Below are 16,795 nucleotides of genomic sequence, written 5' to 3' on the forward strand. Positions count from 1 at the left end.
GGATAATGATCTTTGAACTAAAAAGGATAGAGAACTGTTGTAGTCCCTTAACTCCACTTCCCTTAGTTTCCTTATCTGTAAAATGAACTGGAGAAGGAAATGGCAACCCACTCCAGTATCTCTGCCAAAGATACATTAAAGGAATTGAAACCCAAGATAAGTAAGGAGGTTGGAAGAGAGTTCTGAGCTGGTTTCACTGAGTTCAAATCACATATCCAAGGGTGCTGAAAAAAATCAGGTGATAAAATTGCAAAAATGATCAATCATCTTTGAAAGATCATGAAGAATTGGAAAAGTACAGCAAGAAGAGAGAAAGAGAAATGCAAGGAAATTCAGAAAAGGGAAGAGAGCAGAATGTACAAACAATAAGCTGGTGAGCCTGACCTCTTGGCATATGACCAAGCCATCATGTTTTTGTTTGTGGAGAACATTGTACTGGTAGTACAAGAAAATTGAAAAGCCAACTAAATGAGATCTACAGGCACTTACAATCATTTGGTCTAGCCAAAGGAAAAACCAAGTGGATGAAGAATGTGTATCTCCAGACTATTCCTAGAAAAATTCTAGCATATATTAAGGGGATGGCTTGTCAATATGGAGAAAGAGAAGTTTTGGTCACTAAGGGCTCCTTCAAGAACAGCTAATTTTTGCTATTCAGTCATTTTTCAGTTGTCTGACTCTTTGTGACTCCATTTGGTGGTTTCTTGGCAAAGATACTGGAGTGGTTTCCCATTTCCTTTTCCAACTCATTTTACAGATGAGGAACTGAGGCAAACAGGGTTTGCCCAGAGTCACACAGCTAGTAAACATCCAAGACTGCATTTGGACTCAGGGAGATTAGTCTTTCTAACTCCAGGGCTGGTATTCTATCCACTGAACATCCAGAACAGGTCCTATCCCACTAATAACCTTTTTTGAAAAGATTTCTAGATTCTTAAATTAAAGGGATGCTATAAGTTCGTTTGCCAAAATTTCAATGAAACAATCAACAAAGTTCATTATATTTATCACTGTAAACAAGATGGAGAAATATGGTTTTGATGATAAAGTTAGGTGGATTCTGAACTAGTTAAAAGACTATGAACAAAGGGTAGTCAGCAATGACTTGAAATCAACTTGTAGAGAAATCTAGTGGAGTACTTCAGGGATCTCAGATCTGTTCTAGTCAAGATTTTAGTCAATGACATGAGTGAAGCTATAGATAATTATTGAATTCATCAATGTCACAAAACTGGGAGAGATAGCCAATATGTTGAATGATACATTGGAGAAGCCACTCTTTGAATTTCCTGAGATCCCCCAACCCAGAGTGAACTAACCCTTTCAGCTTGTGCTAAGGCAAAAGCCCTGTTAGCTGATTGCAGGCCAAGTCAAACTTCAGACCAAGCTTCATCCCCATTCAGTCATCCCACCAAAGCACCAAGGTCTAGCCAATACAGGCATCTTGCTATCTACCCTGCAATTGCCCACTTAACCTTCTTTAAAAAATATCTTCCCATTTTATTCCCTTTCATATTTTTTTAGCATTACTTTTTAAATTTTCATTTCCAAATTCTCTCCCTCCCTCCACCCCTCTCCCATTCATTGAAAAGGCAAGCAATGATACCCATTATATATGTGAAGTCGTACAAACATATTTCCACATTAGCCACCATATATCCTTCTGCCACCCACTCACAGCTTTATCCCATACCCAGTCATTTGCTAAGTCTTGTTCCTTTTACCTCCTTAGCATTTCTTAAATTTGTCCTCTTTTCCCTACTCACTCTACAGTCACCCATAGCAACTGCCATTTAACTGCAGTATTCAAATCCTCAGTGCCTAGTATATAGAAAACAATTAAGAAATATTTGTCAATTTATTGATGAACAGGTTTGGGACCCAAAAAGATTTCAACGGGTTAAAATGATGGACCAAACCTAATAAAATATAAATAAAAACAAAGTCTTATATTTGGGTTCAAAATACCAACTTCACAAGGAAAAGATAGCAGTAGCTTCTCAAGACAGCCATTTGTTTGAAACAGATTTCTATGTTTTAGTAGACTGCAAGTTCAAAATGGTCTAATAATATGACCAATGGTACCCCAAAAGCTAGTTATGATCTTAGGTTTCATCAAGAAAGGCATAGTGTCCAGTATATGAGAGATAATTGTCTCATTGTATTCTGGCCGACTCAGACATCTTCAGTGTTCATTTCTTGGTGCAGTGTTTTAGGAAGGATTTGAAAATCTGGAAGGTATCCAGTGGAGGATAATTAGAATGGTGCTTACTGAATGGTACTTATTATCCTGTTGATGGGGAGATGGCAATAGGTTATACAGGAACTCTGATCCTTATCAATGACCAGAATCCCTTCCATTCAGTCTGGAAAGAATTCAGTAGGTCCAAGCAGTCTTGAAGTCAGGATTGTAAAAATTTATTGTTACACTGTACATCAGGCAAGAGTTCTTAGAGAACCTGCAAGTTTAAAGAATACATAGGCATAGTTTTTAAGAAGTCTAGGTAATTAATCAGATGTCAATTATGCTAACTAGGTGAGTAAGGGTGGGATTAAGGAGGAGTTAAGGAGTGGTCAGTGCTTAAAGGAACATTCACTTTTAATGTCAACTGTGCAGAACTGCCCATAATTCACTGGGAAATAGCCCAAAGGAGGGTTACCTGGAGGTGTGGTTTTTGGCCTGAAACATCACTAAGTCAGCTAGCGGTCAAGGGCTGACTGAGAAGTGCCTAGTCTGACACTCATCAGTGTCATGTTTGACAAGATGGATGTTGGGAACCAAGGCTAACAGAGACTCAGTGTGTATATAATTGGCTAAGGAGTTAGCCTATAGATAGTGCCTTGAAGAATTCATAAATACAGCTGACCATTATACTAGGGAAAGATAACATTTGCCTAAGCTAAAATGTTTATAGATGGTTTAGTGAAGGATTCATAGGTGTAGCTTGTTATTGTTCCAAGAAGACATAAACAATTCATGAGTTGTTGCTGGGCAGAGTGCTGGCAGGGGGAAGGGGCAAAGTTAATGCTCTGAGGCTGGGGGGGGGGGCTCGGGGAAATGTGACTTTTATAGACTGGTTTTACAAATTGATTTTACAAACTGATGTTACAAACTAATATTACAGATTGATATTACAAACATAGATCCCAAGCACCCCATCACTGTTATGTTCTCCATGCTTGTGTGCTATTAGTAGAACTTACTGATTTATATATTTATCTTTCTGGCTACCCAGAGCAAAAGAGGTAAGGAAGTCACCTCTCATAGGTCTAAGATTTATTGTACATGCCAGACACAGGCCCAACAGAGTGTCAACAGGAGGAACATTTGACTCAAGATGGGGGCCCTATGAAGACTGATCCATTAAGTGGTCTTGAATAACTGATACTGGCTTCAAAAATACTTTTCCTTCCAGTTCAGTTCTTAACCTTTTTTTTGAGCAGCAAAATGGCATGGTGCATAGAGTGCTAGAGTTGGAATCAGAAAGACCTAAGTTCAAATCCACCACCAGATACTTCCCAGCTATGTGACCCTGGGCAAGTCAGTTAACCTCTACCAGCCTCAGTTTCCTCCTCAATAAAATGGAAATAATAATAGCACCTATTTCATGGGGTCATTGTGAGGATTAAATAAGATAATAAATATTAAGCCCTATATAAATGCTAGTTGCTATGATTCTTGGGTTATTGTTCTCTCTTCTTGATTACTATTTTTAAATACATGAAATAAAGTATACACAATGCAAAGGAAACCAATTACGTTTAAATAAAGATGTAATTTTTTTTCCTGTTCAAGTTCACAGAATCCCTGAAAAATCTATTAATGTAACCCTTGTGTGTCTATTGACTATAGAGTAAGATTTTCTATTCTGGTGGAATGGTAATAGACGATGAGAAACAAAGAAAAATTGAGACACTCTACATAAACATTTACCTAGAATGGAAAATGGTTCTTCTGTCTGGACAAGCCTGCTACATATTCTGAAGCTGAGCATCCTAGGGGCACAGGGGTAGCTATAAGACAGGAATGTATATCCTTTATCTTCTCTATTACATGATTAAGTCCTTGTAGTGAATGTGACAAATAGTCCTTCCTTTTTGGAAAAAAAAAACAACAACATTGTTTTTATTCTTAGCTAAACAAACACTAAATAAAACCAGAATTTACATATATAAAAAAGAACAGAAAAAGTGAATCTATTTTATATATAGATTGCTTTTCCTTTTAAATATATTAGAAATTCAGCTTATAATTTATGAAGCTGTCCTGCTTGTTGTCTTTGTTTCTGTTCTCTTCTTTTAATTTTTTAAATGTTTCAGAGACCTTTTATAAGATAATCATTGCTAATCTCCTTCTTCCCCATATCACTTACCCTAAAAATTGAAAAAGAAAAGACAAAACACCTAAAGCAAATATACATAGTCAAGCAAAACAAATTCCCCCATTGGTTAGCTCTATAACATCTACTTCATTCTACATCTTGATTCTATATAATTTTATTGTAAGGTAGCATGCTTCCATCATTGGAATCATGATTGCTTATTACATGGATCAGAGTTCTTAAATCTGTCAAAGTTTTTTTTTCTTTATAGTGTTGTTACCATATAAATAATTTTCAAGGCCTAATTATTTAATTCTGTATCAGATGATACAAGTCTTTCTAGATTTTTTCTATTTCTCTCCCTTTGGTCGTTTCTTACAGCACAATAATATTCTGTTACGTTAATAAACCATAATTTGTTCAACCGTTCCCTGATTGGTTAGCATCCCCCTAAGTTTCCAGTTCTTTGATATAAAAAAAGAGCTACCATAAATATTTCTGTATGTATGAGCCCCTTTCTTCTTTCTTTGAATAATTTAGGGGAGGGAGTGGGAGAGGTCATCCCAATAGCAGTGTTGTTGTATCAGAGGGTATGTACAGTTTAGTGACTTTGGAGGCATAATACCAAATAGCTTTCCAGAATGGCTGGACGAATTCATAGCTCCACCATCAGTTCATCAATATGTTCCTGTTGTCCTGCCCCATTTTAACAATTATCATTCTCCTTTTTTTTGGACATTTTTGCCAATCTGATGGGAGTAAGGTACAACCTCCAAGCTTGTTTTCATTCACATTTCTCTATTTGTGATTTGGAACATTTTTTTATGTGACTTTTGATAGTTTATATTGTTTCCTTTAAGCAATGCCTATGCATACATAGTGTTTGACCATTTATCAGTTCTTTTCCTGAACCCTAAAAGGGCCTGGTCACTTAGACCAATCAATATAATATCTAAAAGCTTAGTATTCACTTGGGTCTTTTGGCATGATTCCAACTCCTCCCCCCTCAGTTTATAAGTCATTCTCTGATATGCACTTTTTCCAAGTTACCATATGGCATAAATTGCCTCACTGTAATGAATACCTGATATTGTGAATTCCAGAAACTCATGACAGTCTGGCACAAAGACGTTTAAGAGAGTTTAAGAGAGAGTTTAAGTTTTACTTGTCATTTACAGCTTAGCTCAGAGTTAACATTAGCCTGAGTATTTTACATAAAAGTCAAGAGAGACAGACATTTATGAACCTTTTTCCCTAGTAGCTCAGCAATGGAGTGTTTCGTTGAGGTACATTGGAGCAATAAAAGGCAAAAACCTCTGAAGCCCTTTTCTGGGTAATCATTTCACTTAAAACATTTCCCCAAATGTGCCTTGGAAGAGAGAAAGCTAAATTTACCTTTGTTCTGCTAAACGACAGAGACATTACCTTTGAGTCACCCTTTGAAAACAAAGCTGTGGAGAAACTGCTTGCTCCCAGGCTCACTGTCCACCACAAACAAACATTGCTTTGTGGCACTGGGTGTGTGTGTGTGTGTGGTGTGTAAATACATTGTGGGAAGGAGAGAGGCTGGTTTTTCAAGTTCCTGTTTCTCTTACTCTGTTAGGTTCAATGCAGTTCAGCATTTGATATCCTTGGTCTACAAGAACAGGAGAGGAGATAAATCTCCCAATTCTAGCTTTCTGAACAAGGTAAGGACTGTGTAATACAGGATAGAGAGAATGATGGCTTCCTTTATTATTTCATTAGTTATTTGTTAGGGGTTGGGGGTATCAGGAACTATCTCACATTTTTGTAATATCTTCTCTTTGTACATGTAGACTTTCTCTTTGCTTCTTTCTTTCCTTTTATCTTTATTTTCTTCTTTCTCTTCCTTTCCTTCTTTTTCTTTCTTCTCTCCTCTCTTTCTCTTTCTCTCTTCTCTCTTTCTTCCTTTCTATTTCTCCCTTTCTTTTTCTTTCTCTTCCTTTCTTCATTTCTTTTCAAATTCCTTAAAAAAAAGTTTAGTTATTGAAATTGTGCTAAGTAATAGTTAGGAGATGGGGACATTGAATTTATTTAGAGCATCAAATTACCTGATTTGTTACGATGTAGATTTTGTCTGGTGGGTGTCAAAGGGTCATATAGGTAGTGAGGCAAATGGATTCACTGAATGGGCACTGCCTCTATCCTAAATGTATATCCTAGGGACGTGAGAAGTTCAAGTTTGAAGGACTTTTCTTTCTGTCACTGACAAATTTTCCTCTTACTCAGTACCTCTTTGATTTAATCAAGCAATTCAACTATTTGATTTTCACAAACATGGGTTTTTTTTATACCCCATTAAGTCTTTGTCATACTTGTAGAGTCATTTATTGGGAAGACTGTTAAAATTTAGAGCCCTAGAACAATTCCAAGATGAATACAACAGGGAGTCCAGACTCAAAGATTACATGTGATTATACACTCTAAAGAAGCATTAGTTTCTCTTATGGTGAGTTACATTCTGTTACTTCTTAATGCCATATTTACTCCTTTGAAAGGAAAAAAAAATTCCACCAATTTCCTAGTACATAGTTTGAAACTGGAAGTTTGAAAGGAAAAAGGTTGACTGCCCTTTTCCTCAAAATATTTGAATGGAAACTAATACATTTCTATATGGAAATTCATTTTACCCATCAAGGCATATTTAAAATACTCTTATAATTAAATGTTCAGAAAAGTAGAATCCCTCAAAATCACCTTATATATTAAAAGAATAAAAAGAACACTGTGTAGCAAATCACTTAACTTCTCTATGCTTCACTTTTCTTGTTTTTAAAATCAGAGTAATATTACCTGCAGCATTCATCATATAGTGTTATGATTATCAACTGAGAAGGTATATGAAAAATATTTTGTAAATTATAGTGATATGCAAAAGTTATTATTTTTACTTTTACATTTCTAAGAAAGCATTTACTGAATGACTATCATTTGAAAGATACAATGTTAGGTTCTGGATACAAAGACAAAAACAAATTCCTGCTTTTGGAAGTTTTTATGTTCTACTGGAGATGAGAGAAAGAAGCTTGAGAATATGCCCTAGGGACATTATATTTAGTACTTCTTATTTATTCTATTAAAATTGTACCCAAAGTCAAATGATCTTAGGCAGTAGGTAACAACTCTTTCTTCAATACTTGAAGGATCAGTGATTTCATTGGTTTTCATTTATGTTCTACCACTAATGCATGATATTGTGAGCTATTGTGTCCCCCTCCTCTCCCAAAAATCATAACATGGTTTCCATCCTCTTGGTAGATAATTAGCCTCTCCAGACTTAGGCAGACTGGCTCTCAGATGACATTCAGTCTATTGTTAGGTCCATGCTAGGTTCAGCTTAGTAAGACCTCTCTGAGTTTGTATTCTATTGTTATGGTTTTCAGCAGCATATTGGGTTTTTTGTATTTAGAAAATGAGATACAAATTGAATTTATAAAAAGAAGTGGCTTCTGTCATTTCAAACTATTACAGTATCTGCACAATTCTTTGTTTAAGTGAAAGGCAATATATTTTAAAAGGTTTGATTAATACATGTGTGCATAAAGAATTCACTTGAAATTAGTAGTTTGGAAATTGGGCAGTTAAGTGGCACTGCAAATAGAGTACCAGCCTTAAAGTCAGAAGGATAAGAGTTCAAATCCAGCCTCAGACACTTACCAGCTGGATGACCTTGGGCAAGCCACTTACCCCTGTTTGCCTCAATTTCCTCATCTATAAAATGAGTTGGATAAGGAAATGGCAAACTACTCTAGTATTTTTGCCAAGAAAATACCAAACGAGGTCATGAAAGGTCAGCCATGACTAATCAACCAAATAGCAACAATAAAATTTGGAAATTATTGGGTAATGAGACAACTCAAAACCCACTCACATCTTCTAATCCTATGCAACTATAGCCCAAAAACTCCCATAAATTTTTCCTAGAGGGAACAGTTCTTCAGAGGCAAATTGGGATAAAGAAGTTTCCTAACAATTAGTGCTTCCTTAAAAATGGACTGGCCAGTCTCAGGGAGCAGTGAGTTCTCTCCAGAGTACTGGAGCTAGATCTAACTGGCTCAGAAGATAATGGCTTAATTTTCAGTGTGAGCATTTTCACCTTGGAAATTGGCAAATGCTGCAAATCATGTGTTTACCAATTTCCAAGGTGAAAATATTCATGCTGAACATTAAGCCATCTCTTAATTGATGGAATGTTAATAATCCATTTAAAATTTTAAAAATGTATTGTGGGTGTATGTACATTTTTTTCCTGGAAAGTCATTTGCTAAACATTTACCAGCATACCTTTTACTGTGCTACACTTGAAGTCTTTAAACTTGCTTAGTGACTATTTCATGAAAATATTGTAGAGGAGATCCTTATTCAGATATGTGCAGAATTATATGACCTCTGAGGTCCTGTCCAACTTTAATATTCTGTGATTCTATAACACATATATAATCAACTGCACACACATACACACATACACTAACATTCATACTCACATTTGCACACAATGTGTGTGAATAGACTTTAGACAGAATCACAGAGATTACCTCCCTGAAATTCTGAAAAAAGGTCACCAAATTTTCATGTTTTCATTTAGTCCTGGCCATTTACTATCAGAATCAAAATAAAGATGAGAACTGGCTAAGGAGGAGAATTGTGGGATAAATCATTTCCTTTTGGGACCCCTGCCTTCTGTGATTCTGTACATAGTACTTCTCTTCCTGTTTACCTAACATTCTCTGCGAGCCTTGTTTTATGGGCTGTTCAACCATTCATTTATTCAGTTTTGATGAAGTTTCCTGATTACTTAAAGACTAAAATTAGTCAGAACATTTTCTGCCTTTTCATTATCCGGACACATATTTAGGATATTTGTTGAAATCAGTTTTATAACTGTTCCCATGAATTTAGAAGAAAAAGAAAAATGTAACATAAGCAAATTTCAGGGACCAGATGTGAAATGAACAGTTGCTGGTTTTTTTTTCAGCATGAGTTCTGTTTTCCTACTTCATAATTGCATCTTTCTACGTTTTGCTGGTATATATTCATAATTAACAAATAATCTATAGCGTATAATAATCTAGGAAGAAGTGTGACACTGAGGGTAGTGTGTTGGTATTAAACTCAAGGCAAGTCATGGTGCTGAGTACTGCTGCCTTTGTGATATTGGCAGGTCACATAAAGACATGTACATATGTATATGTACATATGTATATATACATATACATGTATATGTGTATGTGTATATATATTCACTTATTCTATCTGTTTCCCCAGAGCTTAGCAAAGTGTCTAGCATATAATAGCTGCCCAAATATATTTATTAATTTATTGCCTGATCATGTTAAGGGCATGTTGGTGAAAATGGTGGTGTTTGAAAGATATTGCTGAGCAATCCATGATTACCAATATGTGAGGACAGTTCTTTTTCAAAGTACTTTCATAAAGACTGAGCTTCATGATAAAAAGTAACTTTTGTCTCATGACACTGCTGGCATTTGACATTGCTTTCTTCATGAATTGATATTTCTAAGATTGAGAAATGTAAAAGTGGGAGGGAGGAGTATGAGGTAAAATTCATAAATTTAATAACTTAGAAAAGGGATAAACAAGGGAATATAATTTTGGTTCTCTAAAAGCTCTACTCTCAGGGAAATTAAAGAAGGAACAAGTAGGTGTATAATACATGAACTAGAGAATAGAATTCAGAATAGATTAGAAAGGAAGAGAAATTGGAGGGCAAAGCAAAAGAACAGTTCTTGGAAAATGAACGGAAACATTTCTTAAACTAAGACTTGGGAGGAAATGGAATAAGGGGAGAATTTTAGTTTCATGTTCAACTGCTAGAGAAAAGAGAAGTATTAAAATAAGTGTCAAATACACAAAAAGAGAGTTAGCTGTTAAAATAAAATCAAGTAATTGGCAAGTAAATGGAAACAGGTAAAGAGCCTAAGGGAATAGTATAAAGCAGTATAAGCATGATTAATTGCAGGGACAAAATGCTCACTTAAGAGAGAAGAGGATAAAACTAGATAAAAATAAGCAAATAGAGAAAAATACACACTTAACAAATCAGATGGGAAATGTGAATGAGTTTTAAAATATGATAAAAGAGAGCAGCAGACTATTATGAAAATAATAATAATTGAAAACAAAACTAATAGTTATAATCTAATAATTTTCCATATAGAAGAAACACAACTAAAATATAAAGACACATGTGGAATAAAAATGAGAACTGGAACAAAATTAGTATGCATCAGTTGATTCACCAAAAGCAGAACTCCAATACTGACATCAGACTAAGCAAAAATAAAAATTAACAGTATCAAGAGTGATAGATAAACTCCATTATGTTTAAAGATGCCACAGATAATAAAAGAATATCTATTTAAAATATGTAGGCAAAAAAATAGCATAACAGTTGACTTCATAAAGGAAAAGTGAACTGAATTGAAATAATATGTCAATGGTAATGCAATAATTACAGAAGATATTAATGTTCCTTTATCAGATTTGAACAAATCTAAAAGAAAGATAAAAAGGAAAATATACAGAGGAAGGGCAGTGGGATCCAAAAGACTTAGGCCATCCAACGGCCTAATGTTCCAATTTAAGTTAAATGTTCCAATGGGAACATTTAAAATATGCATATTTTAACTCTACGTGGAATATATTTTTAAAAATAGGCTATGTGCTATGACAGAGAAATTGTAAATAAATTTATAATAGCAGAAATATTAAACACATTTTTAATAACTCAAGTTGAGGATGGGGTGGTGGTGGAGGCTGGACCTGCGATTTTACCAGACCTCTCAATACTAAAACTCCCTTTACCACTGCATATTGGGACCTCTTTTGTAACTTAGTCTTAGAGAATTGTCATAGAGAGTTGCAGATTATAGCTTGATAAAAGAAGTAATTGAGACAAGGAACACAATGGAAAAATATAGCTCTTAATAAAGATTTAATAAAGACATTAAATACTGAGAAATCAAAAATTCTAAAAATAATACATTTGTTTTTTGAGAATTATAATGGCTTAGAGAGTTAGTACAGCTACAAATACAGAATTAATGCTCCTCCTAAACAAATGAAAAATACCAAGGAAAACATTCTGCCAAATTGTATTTGTTAAATAAATGTGAACTTAATAATTAAATCAGGGAGAGATAAAGTAATGAAAGTGTATATACAAATATCACTCCTGAATATTGATGCAAAATTTTAAACAAAGTTCTAACAATATATGGCAATGGATAAGAAGGTAGGCAAGCATACTAATTAATATTACTGTTTCTGTACTGTGAACTGCTTTAAACTTTCTGGAAAGAAATTTTTAGTTTTGCTAAGAAAATGATTAATATGTCTGTACCTTTTGACCTATAAATCTTACTGCTAAATATATACTCCAATGAGGTAAAAGACAGAAAGTTATTTCTCATATAAATGTTAATAGCTCTACTTTTTGAGTTAGCAAAAACTGGAAATTAAGTACCCATCAATTGGGAAATGGCTAAACAAATTGAAGCACATAAATGCAATGGAATATTAAGTATTGTATTGTAATAAATAATGAATATGAAAAATGATGCAGAGTGAAGAAAGAGGAACTAGGAAAATAATATACATGAAGATTACAACAATGTAAGGAAAAGAACAAAAAATACTATATGCATATATATATATATATATGCATACTATAATCATAATTACCATGCTTGGCCTCACAGAAGAGATGAGAAAATTTCTCTCTCTCTCTTCATTGCTGAGGTGGGATTAAGGGTATTGAATATTACATATAATGTCAGATCTTTTTCCTGGACTTTTATTGTTGTTTTTAAATCTTTGCTACTATGAAGTACTTTCTGGGTTGAGGAGGTCTAGTGATAAAAATGGAAATAAATGTAATGAAAAGCAAAAGTCATAAGTAATTTTTTTTTTAAAGAAAAGAATGTTGTGGTGGCTAAGTGGTGCAGTGAATAGAGCACTGGCCTTGGAGTCAGGATGACCTGACCTCAAATCTAGCCTCAGACACTTAACACTTACTTGAAGTGTGACCTTGGACAAGTCACTTAACTTCAATTGCCCTGCCTTCCCCCCTCCAAAAAAAAAGAATGTTATTGCTAAAAGATTTGGAATTTTTAATTTTATTAATTTGAAGTCTTTTGTAGCATATATAAAACACTGGAAAGGAAGTTGACATTTTTTGACCGATTAGTTTAAAGATGAATTAATTAGTTGGTTTTCATTGATAGAAGTAATAGAGCCAAGTAATGACTTTTTTTCCTAGGCAAATGCCAAAACTGGTTCCAAAAAGAGAGACATTAAAAAAAATTCCTTCAGATATCTGTACTCAAAATAACTGGGTATGAGTGATGAACAAAATTAATTAGAGATTGTGACACATGGAGTAAATTTGGCTTCATAATTTTCAGTGTTATTTGTCTTCACAACTAAATGATAGGATTCTTCAGGTCAGTGACCATGTTTTACACTTCTCCTATACTGCTTAGTATTTAACAAAATACATAATAATTTATAATATTCCAATTTGTATTACAATGATTTGTGTTACCAGTCTCTATTAGTAAATAAGCAGTGATTGTATTTTTTATCTCTGTTTCTATTCCCACAGTCTAACATAGTGCTTCATATTTAGCAGATGACTAATAAAGATTTGTCAAAAAGTGGTTAAGTATGGGGCGGCCAGGTAGCACAGCGAGTAAGAGCTCCAGCTCAAGTTTCAGGATGACTTGGGGATCGAATCTGGGGCTGAGACACTTAGCACCCACCCAGAAACATTTGGCTGTGTAACCTTGAGCAAGTTACTTAACCCTGATTGCTTAAAAAAAAAAAGTGGTTAATTGAAATGATCTACTACTATTTTCATTATGGGATTTTTTTTTTGTAGATCATATAATTTTAATTACCTGTTTCCCTTTTTGCTAGACTGCCAGTTGTTGAACTGTAGCAGGGGCAGTGTATCAGCAATGCCATATTCACAATGCCTATGGAGATTACAGATATGCTGATATAATTATCCATCACAAAATACATCATGCTTGCCATATGGGGGAATAAGCTGGAAAATTTATTAAGATACCAAAAGACTGAGTCCCAAAACCAGAAAGTGAAAGCCATCAGAGTAGTTATGGCATTGGCACAGGTAGATAAAGTAGAAAGCACCCACATTTTCAAGCCTTTGAAACAGAACAGGCTACCTCAGGCAAAGGTCCTCCTCTCCCCACTCACAGCAACCACCCAGCGTCCGGGAAGCGCGCTCCCAGCAGCTCCGGCCCCTGGCAGTCCTCAGCAGGAGTCCTTAGCAGAAATTCTGGCTAACTCAAAAAGGGCTTCGCGCTGCCACTGCCTCTGCTGCTGCTGCCGTCGCCACCACCGCCAGCCACCGCAGGAACTCTAGTTTTGCTTCCACTTCCTCTTGCTCCGCCCCTTCCTGCTACGTCAGCAAGTCCAACAGGGCATGGAAGATCTTTAAATCTCATAACCCTTACAGGCAGCAGCACCAGTGGCAGAAGTAGTATTAGGGGCAGTAGCCTCCAGCAAAATGAATAGTGTCACAGGTTCTAGTAGAGTACACTACGGACAATAGCAGTAGCAACAGCTCAAGCCCCCCAAAGTAGGCTGCGGTACAGGCAGGTCCATAGAATATCTTTGAATATTGTTCCTGTTCTTTATAAGAAAGATCCTTATATTTTGCTGAAAGGATGAGGGAATGAAAGTTGTTATTATATAAAGGTGATGCCAAAGGTTACTGCCTTGACCACCTAAGTCATTGATGGCTAGCCAGAGGTGAGAGGGTGGATTATTGTGGATGCTGTGATGCAGACCAAATGTAGCTTGAATTAACACACACACACACCAAAGTTGTTGTTTAGTTGTTTCAGTTGTGTCTGACTCTTTGTGACTCTGCTTGGGGTTTTCTTAGCAAAGATACTGGAGCAATTTGCCATTTCCTTCTCCAGCTCATTTTATAGATGGCAAAACTAAGGCCAACAGGGTTAAATGGCTTGCTCAGGGTTACACATGTAGTAAGTGTCTGGGGCCAGATTTGAACTTGCAGGCCTGGAATCTATCCACTATACCACCTAGCTGTCCCCAACCCCTAAGCAGATTGACCTAAAAACCCAGATGTAGGTAATTCAGGGAAAGGAGGATATAAGGAGAATTAAAGGAGCAATTTAATGAGCATGAGACCTCTCAGACCATCACTATTTCCCATCACTACTTCCCACTATCCAGATGGCTCTGGAGGAGAAAGTGAGGCTGGTGACCTTGCACAGCCCTCCCTCACTCAAACAAAAGTCAACTAGGTCCTCTTTGAAAATGAAGGGCAAACACAGCAACTACTTCCCATCACCTTTCCCCCACTAGAACTTCCATTTTTTTTACCTGGGGTCACTGAACTCAGTAAGAAGATAGAGGGAAGTTGAGCTCACTTGTCCCTCGGTTTAGTAAAGTAGAGTAAAACTCCACTCAGTAAATTAAAACTTGCACTTTAAGACTTTTGAGTTGTCTGCTTTGACTACAGGAATCCCATCCCAGGGCAAGTTCCTTCACCACTCTGACATTTACCTCTGGCTAGATCTGGACCATATCTGTGTATCTCCTCTCTCCTTTATACCTCTCTTAACATCTCCCACATTACCTATTCTATGTTGACTGTTAGCATCAGTTTAAGAGAATGATGTTTTCTTGATCTTGCCCTCACCTTCTGGGAGTATATTCAATTTGTAGTCTATGGTCCTCCATGCACTGAATATATTATCCTCTTAAATTCATAATCCTGTCTTATTCTAAATAAAATATATTTCTTCAAACAAAGATTAGCCATAGAAATCTTTCTTTTCTTTGATATAAGAATACTCCATGAAAAATCATATTACTTGTGAATGTATTATTTCTTCAGAGTTGAGACTTAAACACAATCCTGTGTGTTGTTGCTACCTGTGTGTGTTGTCTTCCTATGAGGGGACTTGCAAAACTATATTTCTATCCTCAACCTCTTCCTAGAACTCTAGACCTTTTTGGTTGACAAATCAAAGATCTTGTTCCTCATCCAGACATACCACTGTTTCAAAAATTAAGTGGTTTATGACACTCAATGTGGTTTTGGTGCCTAAACCATAGAGAACAAAAACACAAAGAAAACTATAGATCAGTTTCCTTAATGAATAATTTTGCAAAAATTTTAAACACAGATTTTGAACTCATAAAGTTTTGTTTTATATGGTGGTTTTATATGGTTCCCTAAATAAATTTCTAAGTCATTTCCTCCATTTTCTTTCTCTTCCCCACCCCCTTTTCAGTTCTTTTAGGATTTGGACAGCCACTCAAATTCTTGAACTGTATCTGTGCTGAAACACTGAAGTTGGACCTTAAATGGTGGAACTTAGCTGTAACCTAAGAAGACTTTGTAGATCTCCAATTAAGGAAAAAAAAATGAGTTTCTCAGCAGGTGATCTTCATGGAAGTCCTTTTTCTCCCCTTTGCCTCTTGAGAAAACATGTGATCACCTTTGGGAGTGTCTGCACAGACTTCATGAAGAATACAATGCGATGCTAATTGACTCCTTGGATTCTCTTATCAATGTGTTTTTTTAAAAAATCCTTCAGTTACAGAAGTCAATTCATCTTAAGCCTATCCAGACACTTGCTTCAGAGATTCTTGCGGAAATACCATGTCTAAGAACACAGAGATGATCAATCTATCATTTTTATTGGAGCATGAGAAGGAAATGATCCTGGGAGTTTTAAAGAGAGATGAATACTTGAAGAAAGTTGAAGATAAGAGAATACGGTAATCTTCTTTGATTAATTTTTCTCACTTAACACTTCTCACCTTTCTGTAGTTTTCTAGATCTAGTTTCTAGAAGATAATTTGAGTAGATTGAAGGCTATTATCCTGAATGATCTCAAATGTACCTTCTAACTCTAAGAGCCTATGAGTCTATAGAATTATTGGCTTTAATGGATGTGCATTGTTAATCAGGAAAGATCTTAAAGCAATTTTGACATTTTCTTGTTAACCTTCTGGGAGAAGTAACTTTATGAGAGGCGGTTAGCATGGCACAGTAGATGGAGAACCAGACTTGAGATCAGTCTACCACCTGTGTGATCTTGGTCATTGTATAGCTGCTCTTGTGTTTATTTGCTATTGCCTCAGAAAGAAGAGCATCTGGAAAATCATCTAATCTGAGCATTCTTAACCTACAGTCAATGAACATTTTTAAATGAATATTTTGGCAACTGTATTTCAATATATTTGGTTTCCTTTGTAATATTGTGTATTTTTTGTGCATTTAAAAGCATTATTCTGAGAAGGGAACCATAGGCATTACCAGACTCACATAAAAGGTCTGTGGCAGAAAGAAAGAAAGAAAGAAAGAAAGAAAGAAAGAAAGAAAGAAAGAAAGAAAGAAAGAAAGAAAGAAAGAAAGAAAG

The 16,795-nt window shown here is 35.6% G+C and overlaps 1 protein-coding gene and 1 long non-coding RNA gene across 2 annotated transcripts in view; one reads left to right on the top strand and one right to left on the bottom strand.

Annotated features, from left to right (window-relative positions):
• Positions 1–1,777: 1,777 nt before the first annotated feature.
• LOC138142369 (uncharacterized) lies at positions 1,778–5,838 on the bottom strand. The gene is made up of 3 exons (XR_011163415.1): positions 5,748–5,838; positions 3,935–4,094; positions 1,778–2,459 (listed from the first exon to the last, which is right to left on the bottom strand). It is a non-coding gene; the product is annotated as an uncharacterized lncRNA (long non-coding RNA).
• Positions 5,839–5,872: 34 nt separating this feature from the next.
• The window catches only part of SYTL5 (synaptotagmin like 5), a 156,797-nt gene continuing 145,874 nt past the window's right edge, over positions 5,873–16,795 (top strand). Inside the window, exons 1-2 of the mRNA XM_069063476.1 lie at positions 5,873–6,010; positions 15,662–16,151. Of these exons, the coding sequence (XP_068919577.1) occupies positions 16,033–16,151 (119 nt within the window). The 5' untranslated portion in view covers positions 5,873–6,010; positions 15,662–16,032. The remainder of the gene's footprint in view (positions 6,011–15,661; positions 16,152–16,795) is intronic.

This window comes from Petaurus breviceps, unplaced genomic scaffold (genome assembly GCF_028583685.1).
Source record: "Petaurus breviceps papuanus isolate PSGF00001 unplaced genomic scaffold, PetGlider_PUasm1.0 90574, whole genome shotgun sequence".
Lineage (NCBI taxonomy): Eukaryota > Metazoa > Chordata > Mammalia > Diprotodontia > Petauridae > Petaurus > Petaurus breviceps.